Source organism: Phodopus roborovskii, unplaced genomic scaffold (assembly GCF_943737965.1).
Source record: "Phodopus roborovskii unplaced genomic scaffold, PHOROB, whole genome shotgun sequence".
NCBI classification, from domain to species: domain Eukaryota; kingdom Metazoa; phylum Chordata; class Mammalia; order Rodentia; family Cricetidae; genus Phodopus; species Phodopus roborovskii.
In genome coordinates this window covers 35795498-35814401 of record NW_026126480.1, presented here as the reverse complement: position 1 = coordinate 35814401, position 18904 = coordinate 35795498, and the positions used below count along the sequence as shown (strand labels likewise).

The 18904-nt window shown below is 48.3% G+C and overlaps 2 protein-coding genes across 3 annotated transcripts; one reads left to right on the top strand and one right to left on the bottom strand.

The window, feature by feature from the left end:
• Positions 1–1763: 1763 nt before the first annotated feature.
• On the top strand, positions 1764–5096 carry Dctpp1 (dCTP pyrophosphatase 1). The gene is made up of 3 exons (XM_051193049.1): positions 1764–1923; positions 2571–2681; positions 4658–5096. Exons 1-3 carry the CDS (start codon positions 1823–1825, stop codon positions 4956–4958), a joined length of 513 nt encoding a protein of 170 aa, XP_051049006.1. The 5' UTR covers positions 1764–1822; the 3' UTR covers positions 4959–5096.
• A 2220-nt stretch (positions 5097–7316) lies between these two features.
• Positions 7317–17488, bottom strand: Znf771 (zinc finger protein 771). 2 transcript variants are annotated; one of them, XM_051193047.1, is made up of 3 exons: positions 17279–17488; positions 16760–16909; positions 7317–8304 (listed from the first exon to the last, which is right to left on the bottom strand). In XM_051193047.1, the coding sequence occupies exons 1-3, from the start codon at positions 17390–17392 to the stop codon at positions 7492–7494; spliced, it is 1077 nt and encodes a 358-aa protein (XP_051049004.1). In that variant the 5' UTR covers positions 17393–17488; the 3' UTR covers positions 7317–7491. The 2 variants fall into 2 exon arrangements, with proteins under 2 accessions (XP_051049004.1, XP_051049005.1); XM_051193048.1 differs by having other exon boundaries at positions 16760–16922; positions 17279–17366.
• Positions 17489–18904: the final 1416 nt, after the last annotated feature.

Below are 18904 nucleotides of genomic sequence, written 5' to 3'. Positions count from 1 at the left end.
TAAATCTCTGTGAGTTTGAGGCCAGTGTGGTCTACAGAGCTAGTGCCAGGATAGATAGGACACAAAGAAACTCTGTCTTGAAAAATGAAAAAGAAAAGGCTGTCCTTTCAAGGCCTGGATTTGATCCTCAGTACCCACATGGCAGGTCACTATTACTCTAGTCCCAGGGGGATCAGATATCCTCTTCTGTCGTTCCTAGGCCCGCCTCTGCCTCTGGAGTGCTGGGACTAAAGGCGTGTACCACCAACGCCGGGCTCTAAATAAATATTTTTAAAAAGAAAAAAAAAATAGAAAACTCAACTAAATGTGGCTTGACTAACCAAGAGTTTTATTACCTTCCAGAATCAGAATGCTAAAGATATTCTGCAATTTGTAAAAACAAGTGTTTTGACTATGCCACTCAACTAAATACTGTGTAGAGGTGGAAGCATCCTGGGCTTTGTTCGTTTGTTTTTTGTTTTAAGACAAAATCTCACTATGTAACCCAGGCCTCAAAGTCACTCTTCCTGCAATCGTGAGATTACAAGTGTGTGTCACTGTTTCAGGGTAGTCACCAGATCACCAGAAGACTGCTTAGGCATGGGTTTAAGCCAACAATAAGAGACTATTAGCCGACAAGTGACTGACGACACTGGGAATTCCAAATCCCAGTGTGGCACTGAACCTTTCTCGGGTGAGCTTTTAAGCACAAAAACCTTGTGCTGGGTTGACATACTTCAGTTAACAAGAACAGTTAGCAAGAAGCCAAACTACCGAGGCCAAAAAGCAAGGTTAGTCCATTTAGACTTTCCCAGAACTATATAGACTTGATGGATTAGGTCATTGTTTTAATTTTGTCAGGTGGTGCTGTCTACATGCTGAATTTTACTGCTTGAGTGGTACTTCACCATGGAGTCCGTGGTGCTAAGGTCTGGGGCCTACTGTTAGTCACCACAGCCCTGTTAACCCAAGTGGTTTACAGATACACATGCAGACAATACACACACACACACACACACACACACACACACACACACACACCAAACAAAAATAAGCCTTTATAAAGCCTTCATAAACTCGCTAATGTAAGCGAGTTTGATGTCCTCTTTTGTATAGTGTAAGGCTGTGATAGTGACCCAAGGAGCTGGAAAGGTGAGAGGGGACCAGATCCTAGCTACCTGCCACCAATTTTAGTGTCCTGTATTCTATGCTGCAGGTAAAGAGGAAGAATGCCTTCCTCTGCCTGTAGAACAAGCATGGGTTAATTGCTTCCAATCATTGGAATTCGCTGGGGCAGGACGCTGAAATGGGATGCAATGCCCGGGTCCTGTTGTATCTAGCAGTCTGCACTCTTTCTCGTAAACCTCATTCAAATTGTGTGAAGACTGTTCTGGAGCCTTAAGCGGTGTCCCTAACCAAGAGACGGTGCAGCGCTGGGTCCTTCTCTCGTAGGGTTTTGCTTGCCGTGGACACTCCTCCTCCGCGCCTCCCATTTCACTTTGGCGCCATCTGGTGCCCATTAAGCAAATAACGTCGCATTAGGCTTTCTGCTTCAGTCTCTTTCCCAGATTGAACTGGTACCTTTCCCTTTAAGAAGTTTATCCCGGGCAATAGAACTCAAGGGGACAGGAGGAGAAAACACACCAGAAGCTCTCTCAGATTGGTCCAGTCCGGCCAAGGGGTGGGCCGTAGCAAAATCCACATATATGAGTGGGTTCCCCTCCGGCTCCGCCCCGGGAACGTACCAAGACGCTTGATTGGTCAGGACCCAGCTTGATTGGAGGCGACTGCGAGTATAGCGCGGGGTTTGCACACTCCTGCGCGGCTGGGATAGGTGGGCGGGATGTCCCAAGCTGGTGGCGGTTCGCGCGGTGATGCGGGGCAAGAAGCCGCTGCTGCTGCCGGTCGGTTCAGCTTCAGCCCGGAGCCTACGCTTGAGGACATGTAAGCAAGTCCTTGTCCAGCCTCGGGTGGAAAGATTGACCCTTTTGTCGTAGCGGGAAGGTCCCCTCCACGTGGTCCGCAAGAACAACATGCTCGTGTCTGCCGGGTCCTCCTAGCAGACCTCTGGCGAGCCTAGCTAAATCCCATCAGCAGGGTGCGCATCTGAAGCCGGGGAAAATGGGTGACGGCCCCGGGCATGTTAGTACCAACCTTTGATTTTGGGAAGATAACGGAGGTCTTATAGTACTTCTGCTGCCCAGGAGTGGGGGCTAGTAGAACAGGGGAGGTTGAAGTGTAGAGAGTTGTTATTTCTTGCAGAGTATCAAAGAAGGCCCCCCAGGGGACGTTGTCTCAGAACTGCATCCAGTGATTAGCTGGATTTAAGCGTGTGAAGATAGGGGCGTTAAGGTAGAGTACCAGCAGATGTAGCCAAAAAAAAAAAAAAAAGAAAAGTAGTAGTGCAAAATTTACCTTTATGTCAAGTCTATACAAGGGTTCATTCATTTCTAGATAATAAGAACAAGTCTTATTAAGAGGTAGTAACTTAATGACATCCAAGATACTGACTATGGGATTCTAGACCCAGGCCCTGCACCTTGTCCCTCTAACCCTGAGATTTGAACCACCACCCCTTTATTTCTTTCCAGTCGACGCCTCCATGCAGAGTTTGCTGCTGAGCGGGACTGGGAGCAGTTTCATCAGCCTCGGAACCTGCTCCTAGCCTTGGTGGGAGAAGTGGGTGAGCTGGCAGAACTCTTGTGAGTAGACAGGAAGCTTCCTGGAAGAGGCTGTGGTTCGGGTGGTTTGGGGAGGGAAGTATTCAAACACTATAGTGGGTTTTATTTTCCTTATTGGTGTATTCAGTGCTGCTGCTGGGGAAATAGAGATAACAGATGGGTTCCAGCCCAGTAGGGTGCTCAGTTTCAGGGGAGAGAAAGGACAGAAACAGTGAGGCAGACTAGGAAGGACAGTGGTCACCAGCATTTTGCCTCTGAAATACCTCTGAAATAAGGAATTTCAAAATATGACTTGCCCGGTGGCCTGCCAGGCAGGGAACTTCCACTTACAAAGGTAGTGAGGGGGCTGCTGAGATTTCTCTGTGCTTAAGAGCACTTCCTGATTCTGCAGGAGAGCTGAGTTTGGTTCCAAGCACCCCCATTGCAGGTCATAAGGCCCATAACTCCAGTTTCAGGAGACCTGACACTCTCTTCTGGACTTGGAGGCTCCTGTACATACAAAGTGCACATACAGGTACACAGGGGCTTGAACACATACCTGTACAATAAATACATACTTGAAATAAAAAGTAGTGAGGCAAGAAAGGACAAGTTGAATTCTGGGAGAATCCAGTTCAGTTTGAGGGATTTTGTTTTTGTACTGTGGTATGCCCATCATGGCCATTTTGTAGAAGATGGTACTCTGGAAGACAAGGGTGGGAGGCAAACCCAGGCAGGTAAGGTTGGAGCTAGAAGGTGATGGAGTTCAAACAGAAGGCCTGATCTAACCTGAGTCTCAGAAAGATCTCTGTCCCTGCAGGGCAGAGTGGACGTCTGAGAGAAATGGAGTAGAGCAGACTAGTGGGCAGAATGGTGCAGACTAAATCTGGGCAGCCACTGTGGAGACGAAGAGAGCACATATGATCTGTCTGAGGGTGGGCTGTTTTTGTTTTTTGTTTGTTTGCTTTTGAGACAGAGTTCTTTATAGCTTTGGCTGATTTCAAACTTATACAGATCTGCCTGCCTCTGCCTCCCGAGTGTTGGGACTAAAGTCATGCACTAGCACTGCCCAGCAAAGGTCATTTAAGATTTATTTATTCATACACTGTTCCGCCTGCATGTATGCCTGCACACCAGAAGAGGACACCAGCTCTCATAGCCGTTGTGAGCCACCATATGGGTGCTAGGAATTGAACTCAGAACCTCTGGAAGGGCAGCCAGTACTCTTAACCACTGAGCCATCTCTTCAGCCCCAGGCCATCCTTTTTTCTTTTCGTTTCTTTTTTTTTTTTTTTTTAACAGATGAATTAGCATCCTGTGTGTTAGATCATCTGGACCCAAAAGATGGGGCCTTGGACCAGGCTGACTCTGGTCCTAGTGGGAGGTGACTGATAATACATGAGTTAATTTTAAGTGATCTGGAACTGCGGTTAAGAGGGGGAAAAGGTCAGATGTGGTGGTGTGAGGTGAAATCCCAGCATTTGAGGGGAAGAGGCCAAAGGATCTGGTGTTCATCCTTGGCTACATAACACCCTGTCTTGGGAGTGGAAGGGAGAGGAGATGAGAAAGTAAGTTTTTGAGGTGGTAACTTCTGAACTGAGACCTCAGTATCCAGAATGGGAGAATCTAGGGTGTGGCAGGTGGTGTTCAAGAAAGAAGAGTGTCTGCAAAGAGGAAAGATGGTTGTGGCTTTGGGTGGGAAATTAGTGGGCGGAGGTAAGTTAATAGGAAAATGAATTCAACTTCTGTACGGATCTAGGTCTGGGATTTTGTTTGGCTAGAGAAAAGTAGAATTGAACCTCCAAGTGTCTGGACAGTGTTCTCTTGGTCAGTCCTTGGCTTGGGTAGAGTCACAGGAGTCTGCCTGTTACCTGTTAAGTCTCTTCCCCACCTGCCTCTATCCAGAGCCCAGGCAGGTCCTTGCAGGAATAATCTGAGCTGTGGAGTGTGATACTTGATAGACTGGAGGGGGGCTGCTGAACTAGCAAGCTTGTGTGTCTGTCTTGTTCTCTTTCCAGTCAGTGGAAGTCTGATGCAGAGCCTGGTCCTCAAGCCTGGCCACCAAAGGAAAGAGCAGCTCTTCAAGAGGAGCTTAGTGATGTCCTCATCTACCTGGTAGCATTAGCAGCCCGTTGTCATGTGGATTTACCTCAAGCAGTACTCTCCAAAATGGACACCAACCGACGACGTTACCCAGTCCATCTCTCCCGAGGTTCCTCTTGCAAGTACACAGACTTGCCCCATGGAACCATCTCTGAAAATCAGTCTGTGGAGGCTGCAGACCCTACCTCTGAGTTGAAAAACCAGGCCTCCACCTAGAAACATGGTGTCTGAACAGCAGAGATGGACTTGTTCTAGTCTGGTCTTACTAAATCATGGCCATGTCTGAGGCCCAAGAGTCTCCAAAAGATAGTCTACTGGTGCCTTCTCTCTCAATAAAATGATTTAAGGCAACAAGGTCTAGATTTTTCTTGGGTAGCTAGATAGAATGTTTATCTCAAGTCCTGCAGAGAAGCAGTGCTCTGCCCAGTGCAACTGTTAGTTGCTATTTTGCCTTCTCAACTTCAGACTTACAAAAGCAGAGAACTGGAAGTAAATATGGGCCACAAGTTTTTGAGGAGTGCAGAATACAGCTTTCTTTCCACCTTGGTCCCCTGGTATAAGTAAAGGCCACTCACCCCCCTCACCTGGCTAATCCTGTTCTTTCTCTCCAGCTAGATGGTGTTGAGTGAATGATTTCCCTAAGACATCTAGACCTATCTCCTGAAAAGAGGATTAACTCAGAAAGCAGTGGTAGTGATTATCTGCCCCTCTCCTCTAATGACCCTTCTTGCCTTCCCAGATAAAACAACTCCTCAGGTTAAAACAGTTTTATTTTTATATTCCCCAAACCACTAAATATTATAACAGTATTTAGTTTTATTCCTTGTATATAATAAAATCTTCAGTCTTATCTCTGGAACTCTAAGCTTCTAATTTTTCCTTTACAATTTTTTTTTTTTTTCTTTTCAAGCTTTTTGAAAAAGGGTTTCTCTGTGTAGCCCTGGCTATCCTGGAACTCTCTCTGTAGACCAGGCTGACCTCCAACTCAGACATCCACCTGCCTCTGTCTCCCAAGTCCTGGAATTAAAGTGTGCCACCATTGTGACAAATCTTAAAATATGACTTCTGATAGAGATGCTGGAGTGTGGCTCTTCATAGTTGATGGTTTCTGGGGGCTGGGGGTGGGCAGGAAGACTAAGTTATCTTTAAGGGGCTGGCCACTGGAAGTTTGACCATGCTCCAATGAGTATATGGGCAATACAAATTGGACTTGATGGTTCCTTTCTTTTTTGTGGGGAGGGCACAAGGTTGGGAGGGTGGACCTGGGAGGAATGGGAAGTAAGTATGATCAGGATACATTGTGTGAAATTTCCAAATAACCAATAAAAATATTATGATGGGAAATAAAGGTGTATACAAGGGGGAAAAACACATGACTTACAGGGTTGGAGAAATTGCTCTGAAGTTAGGACACTTGCTGCTAGTTTTTGTGGTCTTTTCATTGTTGAGAGAAGGTGTCAGTGTATCATTGGATGACCTGGAACTTGCTGTGTGGACCAGGCTGGCTTTGAGCCCAGAGATACATCTGCCTCTGCCTCTGCCTCCTAAATGCTGAGATTAAAGGCGTGCGCCACTCCTAGCACTTACCCTCTTGCAGAGGACTGAAGTGTGTTCACAGCACCCACACGAGCAGCTTACAAATGCCTGCACCACTAACTCCAAATCTCACTGCCTCTTCTGGACTTAGTTGGCACCTGCACACAAGTGAGCACAAGTCCAGACTCAGAATTCCATTCCAGACATCCACATGGTATAGGAGGAAAACAAACTCCTGCAAGTTGTCCTCTGACCCACACGAACACCATGACACAAGTCCCTCTCCACATAGTAAAAGTTTAAAAGTATTAATTGCATACCTGCAACTATGAGGCTGAGACAGAAGGACCTAAGTTTGTGGACAGTTTGGGCTACAAACAAAAACTATTTTTTATACGTATCAATGTTTTGGCTACATGTGTGTACCATGTCAGTGCCTGGCGCTAGGGAAGTAACAAGTTTTGGATCCCCTAGAACTGGAGTTATGGATGCTTGGAATGGAAACCAGAGCCTCTGCAAGGCTCTTAAAAATATGTACTCACACACCGGAGAAGAGGCACTGCCTACTTTCCCCATCACAGTTCTGGCGAACACCTGATTGTGAATGTCAATTTCCTTGTCCTTGCTGTACCATTCACTAGCTGTCTGCAAAAGTAAGTATCAATGAGGTTTGGAGCTAGGTGTGGTGGTGTAAATTTGTAATCTCGGGATTCAAGAACCCACCCCACCCCACCCCCAAAGTTCAAAGACCAGCCTGGTGTACATAGTGCATAAATGAGGGGAAAGCTAATGTACCTAAAGTTCTTAAATCTATAAAGCCCCATTCCTCCCCCATTTGCCGCTGACCCCCAAAGGGGGTCATGCAGACATCCTGTTTATGGTTCTTTTTAAGAATTGACATTGATGCCAAAGGCCAGGCAGGTGTGTGATTTTTCCCCAATCCCAGGAATCCCTTTAGGCTATTTATAGCCCCACTTGGATCCATTATACCTAGTGTTGTTCCCTTCCCACCCACCTCACTTACAGGCACCGGTGAGGTGAGGATAGAATACTTTATTCACTCAGAAGGGCCAAGGGAATGTAGTTGGGGACGGGGCACGGTTTCTAGGGACCCCAACAGGGCCCTCCCTGTCGCCCAGTCCCAAAGCACCCCGACTCAGGTGCCGGCGTGGAAGGAGCAAATCCCAAGTGCCCCTCGCTGCCCCGCCGTGGCTCAGCTGCCCTCGCACTCCGGGCAGCGCTCGGTGGGCGTGGCGGCTGTGGCACTGGCGGGTAGCTTGAAGTCTCGGCCGCAGCCCGCGCAGATGTAAAGGCGGCGTCGCATATGCGCGCGACGGTGGCGGATGAAGTGTGAGCTGAGGCGGAAGCGCCTGCCGCACTCCGTGCACGGGTAGGGCCGCTCGCCCGTATGCGTGCGCGCATGCTCCGCCAGGTTGGAACGGTGGCCGAAGCGCCGGCCGCACACGGCGCAGCGATGCGGCTTCTCGCCCGTGTGCACGCGCCGGTGCTTGGCCAGCGCCGAGCTCTGAGCGAAGCGCGTGCCGCAGTCGGCGCATGCGTACGGGCGCTCGCCCGTGTGCGTGCGTCGGTGGCGCGCCAGGCACGAACTTCCGCCGAAGGCTCGTCCGCAGTCCGGGCACGCGTAAGGCTTCTCGCCCGTGTGCACGCGCAAATGCTGCGCGTAATTGGAGCTCTGCGCAAAGCGACGGCCGCAGTGTGCGCATGCGTACGGCTTCTCGCCCGTGTGACGCCGCCGATGCTGCCTCAGGTTCGAGGCGGCGGAGAAACGCTTGTCGCACTCCGGGCACTGGTAGGGGCGCTCGCCCGTGTGCGTACGGCCGTGCTTAGTCAGCGCCGACTTCTGCGAGAAGCACCGGCCGCACTCCGTGCACGCGAAGGGACGCTCGCCCGTGTGCGTGCGCGCGTGTTTGGCTAGTGTGGAGCGGCGCGCAAAGGCGCGGCCGCAGTCTGGGCACGCGTGGGGTCGCGCCGGGTCGGCCGACGGCGCTGGCATCTGGCTGGCGACCTGCAGGGAGAGGGAGGACAGGTCAGCCTTAAGAGGCCCCAGCGGAAACCTAGGTCTCCCGCACACTGCATTCTTTGAGCCTCAGTTCCTCTTCTGTAAAATAGGAAACTGCCTGCCTCTGTGATTGTATACCGTACATGAATTAATACCGGGTGGAATTATAGTGACTTGAATTAATTCATTAAATTCATTGGGCATGTTCTAGGTTATAAAGTTAAGAGGCAGTGGGGACTTGACATTAAATAGAAAGTTCTAGGTGCGGGTAATGCCAGCAGTGGGACAGGATCAAGAGATCAGGCCAGTCTGCGCTACATACAGAGACGCTGTCTCAAAACCAGAGTGCTGATGATGCGGCAGTGACAGAGAGCTTAGCTATCAATTTCTCAGCCCTGGGAAGTACCCTGCTTACATGAGTAATGTGTTAAAATCACTGAATTACCGGAATGCTGCAGATTTAAGTAGGGCTAGGAAGACACTGTTGTGACAGGACAAGTTACCAGGGGGAGGACAGAGATGGAGAACCACTATGACTTTGATGAGGAAAGTGACTAGTTCACACATTTTAAAAGGCTTTTCGGAACCCAAATGAAGGAAAAGCAAAGACAGAACCAGGAGCCTAGTGAGGACGCCACTGCTCTCATCTGACAGAGGACTAGTTGCCGTAAGCTCAGGAAACTAGTAGAAAGTGGAACCAGAGATGTCAGTTTCTTTATCCACTTTACAGTTTAAGAGATGGCAACAAACTGGCTTCGAGGTAAGATTCAAAATGGCTAGGGTATAGTTAGGTCTACTTGCCTCTACCTCTCCCAGGATTAAAGGCATGGTGGCCTGGCCCCAAGTAACTATGGTGTTTAGGCTTAGAACTACACAGGGGAAGTGGGTAGGGAGTAAGACATTTTCAGCCTGCAGTGGTCACTAAAGCCTAGAGAGGATGGCAGGGAACACTGGAGCTGCCAGCTGGTGAGTATGGGCAGAAGCCAGGGCCAGACTCCATAAACCTTTAAGAGCAAGCCCTTTCCTGAGCTGTGAAAAAAACCAGATGTTGCTCTGAGGCCTGAAGTCATGAAGCTTGAAATGATTCAGTCTGGACTTGTAGAGATGAAATCAGGAAAAGGAAAAAAAGCTGTATAACAGGCAGATGAAGTGGAAACATTCTGTGTTAGATAGAGAGTAAAGAGGAATATTGAAGGCACATTTCTCCCGTGTAAAATAAAAACACCATATATAGATGACTGAAAGCATGGTACAAACTTCCTATCTGTGAAGGGAGTTAGTGAGTGAGGAATTTTCCTTCTTGGGGGGCAGGGTGGGGGTACTGCAGAGAGACTAGGGGTGGCGTGATCCCCTAGTAAAACCAACAATAAGTACCATGGACAATCAATTAAGAAATTAATTCATGCTGGGCTGGTGGTACAGGCTTTGATCGTAGCACTCAGGAGGCAAAGGCAAGTGGATCTCTGTAAGTTCCAGGTCAGCTTGTTCTAGAGAGTAAGGCCTAGGACAGCCTCCAAAGTACTGAAAAACCCTGTCTCAAAAAACCAAAACCAAACAAACATATTAATTCATGACCAGAGAATCACCCAGCACACAGGACAAAACACATGCTACCTCTCCTGTATGCAATTCAATACCACCCTCCTTTTAAGGAGGGAACACCACAAGAAACAGTGACAGAGAACAGGACCTTCCCTTTCAGAAGCTGGAACAGAGCAACTTGAAGGCCATCAGTCCTCTATCATAAGAAACTGGCTTTGAGGCTAGGTGGGGGTGACTTAGTCTCAGCACTCAGGAGGCAGAGGCAGGCGCAGCACTTCTGAGTTCAAGGCCACCCTGGTCTACATAGAGAGTTCCAGGCCAGCCAGGGTTGCATAATAATACCTATCTGAAAACAAAACTTAAATCCAAAGTGGCTTTGATTTCAAACTAGGACATATGCCAGCCTAGAGAACTCTGGTTTTAATAATAACAATACCACCCCCCTCAGTTTGGCTTGACTTTCCCCAGTTTCAGTTGGCAGCTGTCAATCATGGTCTGAAAATATTAGGTGGAAAATTCCAAAAATAAACAATCTGTAAGTTTAAAAGAACTTTTATTACAGTATATTGTTATAGTTCTGTTATTATTGTTGAACTCTTACTGTGCTAAATTTAGAAATTATTATATCATAGGTATATACTGAAAGGAAAAGGAAAAAACACAGGCCAGGTATGACAACACACCTATAATCCCAGCACTCAGCAGACTGAAGCAGGAGGATCACAAGTTCTGGACCAGCTTGGGGGATATGGCAAGAACCTATCACAACAACAGCCTAAATATGTATGTATGTATGTATATACACATACATACATACATACACACACACACACACACACACACACCTGAAACCATCCAAAATTTTGGGCATCCATGGCAGGGTGTGTGTCTGTTTAAATATAAATTCCTAAAAGGGGCTTCAGTAGTCGAGAGCTTCATGTCAATACTGTGACAACATGTATGCTATTACAGTAAATCTTCCTGTTACCCTTCAGTCAGGTGTGACAGCACCTTAATGTATAACCCAGGCTAGCCTCATACTCATTGATAAAAATCTGCCTCCTGACCGTTGATTTCAAGTGTGTTCACCATGCAGGGTTACTTTTGTTTACTTATTTTGTTTGCTTTATGGAGAAGTTCTTGCCTAGGCTGGCCTGGAACTTGAAATCCCCCTGCCTCCACCTTCAGAGTACAGGGGTCACAGGTGCTACCTCCAGACAGCAGAGAAGAGAGGAGACAATGGGGAGGTGTAACTCCCCCTACACTACAGCCAGGGCCTGACAATCCCCACTGTCTCCATCTCTCTGCAGCAAAGTTCCGCAATAGAGTCACTTTCCTCCATGCCCTGGTTCTGACACCCACTGACTCTGTTTCAACAAAAGACCACTGTGGAAATGGCATCCTTGATGATGCCCAGCCTGGAACCTCCTCACACTGGCTTCCTTGACTTGGACCTGGCATGGAATCTTGGTAATGGCCTGAGTCTAGCTCCCTGGGACATGGATAAGGCCAGGAGAAGTGGCCATCATCAGCACTTGGGTGGCTGAGACAAGGGGTTCAGAAGTGTGAGGCCAGCCTAAGCTAAATAGTGAGACCCTGCCTCAAAACAAGCTAATGAAAGTTTCACAACCCTTTGTGCTAGGTACTTCAGTCCCATCATATACATGAAGAAGTAAGTCACAGACATCAACTGATACCCAAGGCCATATAGCTAAGAAATTTGAACTCAGGTCAATCATTCTTAGTCATGGTGGGATCCTACAGCACATCTCAAGTATGATGTAACCTAAGCAGTTTGTCTTCTCCCCTAAACCCTTCAGTCAAAATCTTCCTCTTTTATACTTCCTACAAAGTATAAAACACCACCTCCAAGGTTAGCTCCTTACTATAGAATGTGGCCCACAGCCCAGCCACATCAGAATCACTGGGCACTTGTGAATAGCATACAGGAATGAAGCCTGGGCCTAATCCCCAGCACTTCATACACTGGCCATAGTGGCATGCGACTGTAATCCCAGCATGCAGGAAGTGATGCAGAACAACCAGAAATTCCAGGCCAGCTTCCACTCTACAGTGGACTCCAGCTGGCTCTATGCCTCTAATTCCAGCATGTGTGAGGTAGAGGCAGGAAAACCAGGAATTCAAGTTCTTTAGCTATACAGGGTTCCAGGACAGCCTGAGTCTTAAGCCTCACCCACAACCTGAATCATAATCTTCCTTTTAGGGGTTGAAGAGCACTGGCCACTGTAGCAGAGGACCTGGATTGAGTTCCTAGAACCCACATGGTAGTCTCACAAGTATCTGAAACCACTTTCAGAGGGTTACAATGCCCTCTCCTGGCCTCTATGGAAACTACACATACGTGATGCACACATACATGCAGGCAAAGTATTAGTACACATAAATAAAAATAAATCTTAAGTTTCTTTTTAAAAAATCTTCGCTTTAGGCTGGTGGTATAGCTCAATGGTACCTAATATGCACAAGACCCTAAATTCAATTTTCAGCATTGCAGAAACAAAGAATTTCACTACATCAAGCTCCCAGTGATCTTCAGACATGTTTAAAATTAAATTCACACCCTGTAGTGAACAGTGATGGCACACACCTGTAAATCCTAGCAATCTGGAAGCTGAAGCATGAGGATCATAAGTTCAGAGTCTACCCAAGCACCATACATAGCAAGAATCCCATCTCAATAAATAAGACATTTAAAAACTAAGCAGTCTAATCTGGAGGTGAGGAGAGCTGCACCCATAAAAAGCTAAAGAGTTTATAGGTTCAACACACAGTATGGTTCAGGATCAGCTGGCCATGAGGTGGGGGCTAGGCAATTAGAAAGAAAACAAAAAGACGCAAGAGCATACTGAAGAGCTTTCAAAGTCAAGTGGAAGGGCTGAGACTTCATCCTAAAAATCCAGAGAAGCTCCCCATAGGTGCCACGGTACCCCACACCATGGTACCTGCTGTACACACACTCACACAAATAAATGATTTAAAATTGAGACAGATCAGAGTCTGACATGCAAAGACTACTCCAAACTCTGAATGTAGCATCACTGAGGCATGCTTTCCTCAGCCCTGGGAACTGAACCTAGCACGCCCAATTTTACCGCAGAGTTAAATCCATAGCCCCTTGAGACCTGTTCTCAACAAGGAATGGCCATGAGATGACAGCTAATGATACTGGATGACCCCACCCCTACCCCCAGAGGAGCACTTGCTATGAAGCCCACACTGGCCTGGAGCTTTCAATCCTAACTTGGCCTCCCTAGAGCTGGGATAAATTACAGGTATGCACCACCATGCTAGCTGGAAGGCACTTTTGAAATAACAAATGTGTACACAGAGAAAAGAGGCTAAAGGAGGCCACATAGCAAATCATTGAGCTGTCTTATTGGCAGAGGGCCAGTTATGCCTTGCATCTAACCCTCCGACCTCCCTTCCTCCTAATCCACCCTGATCCCAGACTGACATTTGATGATCTATCTCTCCTCTTGGCTGTCTGGAACTTGCTCTGCAGACCAGGCCAGCCTCAAACTCAGAGATCCCCCTATCTCTGCTTTTGGAATGCTGAGGTTAAAGGCATTTGTCACCAACCAGTGTGGTGGAGGCAAATGCTTTTGTTTGCAGCATTTGGGAGGCATAGGCAGGAGGTCCTCTGTGAGTTTGAGGCCAACCTGGTCTACAGAGCAAGTTCCAGGACAGTCAAGGCTACACAATGAAACCCTGTCTTGAGGTTAAAAGAAAAAAAAAAAAAAAAAAAGGAATCACCACCATGCTCAACATATTCCCTAATCTTATTACCCTAACTAACATTGTTTTTACAGTCTGGCCCAATGGACCTTTTATGATTTTCATGATAAACCTTCCTTATCTCTCAGCTTCAGCTAAAGATAAGGTAGGGTACCCAAAACACCCTTTCCCTTACTGCTGCTGTTACTCCAACACAGGCCACTAGCCTTAGCAGACAATATTTTTGTATTTGTTATTTTGTTTTGAGACAGAGTTCCTCTATAATTGCCCTGACTGTTGTGGAACTCACTCTGTAGACCAGGCTAGCCTCAAACTCACAGAGATTTGCCTGCCTCTGCCTCCTAATGGTGGGGATTAAAGGTGTGAGCCACCATACCAGGCTGGTTTTTTTTTTTTTTTTTTTTTTTTTTTTTTTTGTTTTTGTTTTTTTCTTTATTTCTTTCTTTTCCAAATAGGTTTTTTTTTTTTTTTTTTTAATGTAGGCTAAACTGGCCTTAAACCCACATATAACTGAAGATAATTTTGAATGTGTTTGAATGTTTTGCCTGTATGCTAAAGAAGGTATTGGATCTCTTGGAACTGGAGTTACAGATGGTTGTGAGTCAACATAGGGGTCCTAGGAACTGAACCTGCTCTGGAAGAGCAGCAAGTACTCTTAACTGCTAAGCAGCTAAGCATCTCTCTGGCCCCAACCCTGAACTTCTGAACTTCCTGCCTCTACCTCCCTAGTACTGGAACCACAGTATTTGCCAGCATGTCTGCTTATGTGGTGCTGAGGATCAGGACTTTCTGCATGCTAGGCAAGAACTCCATAGGCTGACTCTTCCCCAGCCCCTGCCAGGGATTCTTTTGAATAGAAGCTCCAGTTAGTTTCAATGATTGGCTTAAGACTTCCCATGTCACAACAGGAGAGAACTCAGTGTGCCCAAGATGTTACCCTGTCCTGTTTAAAACCCTCTACACTTTGGCTGCAATGAAACCTTTCTGTCACTTTCCCTGAGCCTTTGCTCTTGCCCTTTTTCCGCCTCTACCTGTCACCTCCCCACTTAGCCTCTAAGGTCACACTGGACAGCCTCTCTTCAAGTCCTGCCCACTGCCTGGGGTAGTTTGCCTTCAACTCTGTCCAACTTGAGACCATCCTAAAAACGCCTTTGATAAAAATGAGCTGGGAGGCCATCGAGGTAGGTTGGCTGGTAACAGGGCTTGTCGTGTAGCCCTCAAGAACCAAGTTCTGTTCCTGGAATCCATGGTGCAAGGAGAGCCAACTCCAAAAAGTTGTCTTCTGACCTCCACACAAGGGTCTGTATTCATTCTCTCTCTCTCTCTCTCCCTCTCTCTCTCTCTCAGAAACTCAATAAAATATAATGGTTGGAGACAGGTGTGGTACACGACTTTAATCCCACTCAGGAGGCAGAGGCAGGCAGATCTGAATTTCAGGCCAACCTGGTCTACAGATCAAGTTGGAGGCCAGCTAGGGCTACACACAGAAACCCATCTCAAAAAACAAAACAAACAAACAAACAAAAAACAAATTAACAACAATAAAAAGTACAAGTTGGGCCTGCTTACACCCCTCAGGGCTGTGGTGGGAGGATATGGGGAGATTGGTTAGGTTGGCAGACTACCAACCTATCTCCAGGTTCAGTGAGAGATTCCTGTCAAGGGAATAAGGTGGAGAGTAATGTCATCCTTGTCCAGCTTTGGCACATGCACAGGTACACACACTCACATACACCACTCACCCACACATACAAAGAAAAAACAGAACTGTTTACACAATGCTTATGTGTAAGACACAGCTCTAACTCATGTACTCAAGAAGGCCTTAAAACTCCAAGAGCTAAATGCTGCTCTGCTCTCCCTTTTACTAATGAAGAAACAGAGGGTCAGAGAAGTTAAGAAGCCAAGTAGCTCTGCTCAGGCCTGAAATCTCACATAACTAATAGGAAGGCTGAGGTCTAAGGACTGCCTGCCTGCACTATTGAATAAGTTCTAGGCCCACCCAGGGAGCTTGAGTGAGACCCTGTCTCAATGGAAAAAGGTCTAGCTATAGTACAGAGACATGCAAAGCCTTGGTTCAATCCTTAGTGCCACAAGAAAAATTAACAAGGGTGAGGAGTTGTCAGCTGGTAGGTAGTGGTGGATGGAAGGCCACCCTGAGCTCCAGAGCCCTAAGCCCTTAATGTACAGACCAAAGAGGTAAGGAGGAAAGGCTGGCTGTGCTGACAGCAGGCCAAGAAAGCTGGGAAAAATAGGGCTTCATAGTTAATTCAGAGTGGAAGAGGCCTAGAGAGCAGGTCCCCTTTCCCAATAATTCACCTTCCACAGAGGGAACTAGAATTTTCCCCCTGGGATGTGAACCTTGAAACCTGAGGGAGCAAGAGCCTGAGAGCTGGACTCAAGGTTACTCAGACAGGGACAGCCCAGGGTCCTGGCAGCTCTTGGAGGTAGACTAGCTGGTGACAGTTAAGGTCTCAAATGGCAGACTCTTAACTCCTTCGGATGTCCTTAAGACCTTCAGATACCTTAGGAGGAAAACCCAAATTCCCAGTATGGTCTGCCGATCAACCTACCTAGGGCCATACTGCAGTGTGAGGGAGCTAGGGGCTCACGACTCTCCACTGAAAGGGCCATTCTTTCTGCCTGGGGCAGTCACTTACTAACTTAGGTCAGTGACCAACTGTCCTGTGCCTCAGTTTCTCATCTGTAAAATGGAGTCAATACTACCAACAAACCAGATTAGAGGTGCTTAGAATAGCATCTGGCACACCATAAACTATCAAGACTTAGCTGTTGTTACTGGTTCCTGACCCAATCTTCCCTCACCCGAGTCTGAATTATGCTCCCACCTCTGACCCTCACCATTCCTACATATCTGAACTCAGAACCCAGGATTGAGTTTATGGACATCAAGCAGCAAGGGGCTCAGAAACCACTTAGCATGGTGCCCCCATGCAACACTCAGCATGGCTCCTGACTCTCACAGTGGGCCAAATCATCTGTCCAATCAGGTCGGGGGCAGTGGGCAGAAGATGGGCTAATCCTGAGGTTCGAGATCTGCGATCCAGAGAAGGTGGGGGCTAGGATTCCTGACTTCTGTCTGAGGGACGCTGAACCTGGCCCAGGTTCGAGGGTGGGGGTGGGATCAGGGTGTAACACGTACCTCCTTGTTGTCCACAGGGATCTTGAGTTTCACCACCTCATACTTCTCCTCACCCTCCTCCTCCTCACCCTTCACCAGCAGCACCATCTCCTCCTGCATCTCTTCCTCCTCCTCCTCCTCTGCCTGCTGTTCGCCAGGCATCTTGGTGTCCTGAGGCGGGGCGCTGGATCAGAGGCTCAGGACCCGCCCCCCACCCCCACCCCCACTGTGGCCCCGGCCCAGACAAGGCGGTGCAGCCGTGGCTTCCCCCGCCCTGTCCAGGCTTCCAGTCTAGTCCTCTCCCATCCACCCTAGCCCGGCCCCACGCTCCGGCACTGCCCAAGGCCCAGCTCGGAAGACACCCGTTCACCCCACTCATCCCGGTATTCAGGGCCCTGAACAGTTCGAATCTCCGCTCCCGCGAGTTGCCACCCTCCTCGCGCTGAGTCACTCCCCGGAGCCTGGGTCGGCGACCCGAGCGCTAAGGGACGGGCTGGAGGCCAGCTGGATCAGAGGCCCTGGGGTGGGGTGCGCACTCACCAGCCCGAGGTTCGGCGCTCGTGAGGCCCCGGGCCTGGGCGAGGGGCGGTTGGGTGCTCTGCGAAGGCCGCGGCTCCGGAGGCGGGGGCGGGGCGGGGCCCCAGGGGCGGCCATTCATTGGCTTGTACGCCTGGCCCCGCCCCTGGGGGGAGAGGCCGGAGGCCCGGTTCTGTCCCTAACCGCCCCGGGAGGGGGAGCCGAGACTCGGAGGTGTCGGCGATCCGGAAACTCCTAACCAACTGGAGACGTCCAGCCCGGCCTTCAAGGCCCCTACAGCCGAGTTCCGACCGTGCTCAGCCGGTCTGCGCCGCTGCTGGGTCTCGATGCCCCTCCGAGACTGCTGCGCCAGCGTAGGCCACGTGCTCTGCCGCGGATCTGGGCCTCTCGCTGGCGCCTCGCCTGGAGAGCGGGCCCTGTTACCTCCTCTCTTCTTTCCCCTCCTTTTCCTCCTGTTTCTCCTCGCGCCGCCTTCTCGTCTACTGTCCTGCCAGACGGCTTGCCCGCATGCGGCCCAGACGTACGGCCACCCGATCTGCCCCTTTCGTCTACCGTGTGGTGTTCCTGACTTTTGAGTCAGCATCTCGCTATGGTTAGTTTTGATCTAGTGGCGAGTCTAGTCCTAGTTCTGCCCCTCCCCCACTACCCCAAAGCCCAGAGTACAGGCAGAAGTTGCAGTGCCTGGCTTGTGTACCGTTCGTGCAGTTTACTGTTTTACACACTTGGTCACATTTGCTTTGCACAAAGGATCACGGCCCCATTTTACACACGCATTTCATGATGGTTCAGAGAAGACTGATTTGCCTAAATTAACACAATAAAGAAGTATTTTTGACGAGTAGTATGGGTCAAATCCAGTCTACAATATTACAGTACTATCGTGCTTATCCCGCTAGGTATTTTTTAGCTGGGCAGGGTGCCACTCGACTCTAGGGAGGCAGAAGCAGGTGGATCTCTGTAAGTCGAAGGCATAGTGAGACTATCTAAAAAACAAAAAACAGAAAGACAGAACAGAAAATTCAATGTTGGTGTGGTGTCTCACCTCTGTAATCCAAGCTCTCTGGAGGATCTTGAGTTCAAAGCCAGCTAGGCAATGATAAAGAAGAGTTCATTTCAAAAGGAAGAGTAAGAGACCTTAACAGGGAATCTTGTCATGAGGTAACTGAAGAGACAGCTCTAGCTGTACCTTGATGGCTGTCTTTTGATGGTTGTTGTTGAGTATTTTAATATATGTTACATTTGTTTATGCTGCAACATTTGTTTTAATGATGCAAAGATGTTACATTCTTTTTTGTTGCTTTTGTTTCATTTTGCAAAGCTGTGTTACTAAAACACCCCACTTAGTCTAATAAAAAGCTGTACAGCCAATAGCTGGGCAGAGAAAGGATACCAAGGACTGGCAGGCAGAGAATAAATAGGCAAATTCTGGGGAGAGGGAGAGATCAAGGAGTGAGAAAAGAAGGGGCCAGTGATCCAGCCACATAGCCAGATATGGAATAAGAAGGAAAGAAAATAGATACAGAAATAGAGAAAGGTAAAAGCCCAGAGACAAAAGGTAGGTGGTATAACTTAAGAAAAGCTAGTAAGGTGGGGAGATAGCTCAGTGGTTAAGAGCACAGACTGGTCTTC

What these genes read in the sequence shown, in the direction of transcription:
- Dctpp1 (XM_051193049.1), top strand. Translation starts at nt 1,823, where the DNA reads ATGTCCCAAGCTGGTGGCGGTTCGCGCGGTGATGCGGGGCAAGAAGCC. An exon ending in GAGCCTACGCTTGAGGACAT is followed by an intron (nt 1,924 to 2,570) that starts GTAAGCAAGTCC and finishes ATTTCTTTCCAG; the next exon opens with TCGACGCCTCCATGCAGAGT. An exon ending in GGTGAGCTGGCAGAACTCTT is followed by an intron (nt 2,682 to 4,657) that starts GTGAGTAGACAG and finishes TTCTCTTTCCAG; the next exon opens with TCAGTGGAAGTCTGATGCAG.
- Znf771 (XM_051193047.1), bottom strand. Translation starts at nt 17,392, where the DNA reads ATGGCCGCCCCTGGGGCCCCGCCCCGCCCCCGCCTCCGGAGCCGCGGC. An exon ending in GAGCGCCGAACCTCGGGCTG is followed by an intron (nt 16,910 to 17,278) that starts GTGAGTGCGCAC and finishes GCCCCGCCTCAG; the next exon opens with GACACCAAGATGCCTGGCGA. An exon ending in TCCCTGTGGACAACAAGGAG is followed by an intron (nt 8,305 to 16,759) that starts GTACGTGTTACA and finishes CTCTCCCTGCAG; the next exon opens with GTCGCCAGCCAGATGCCAGC.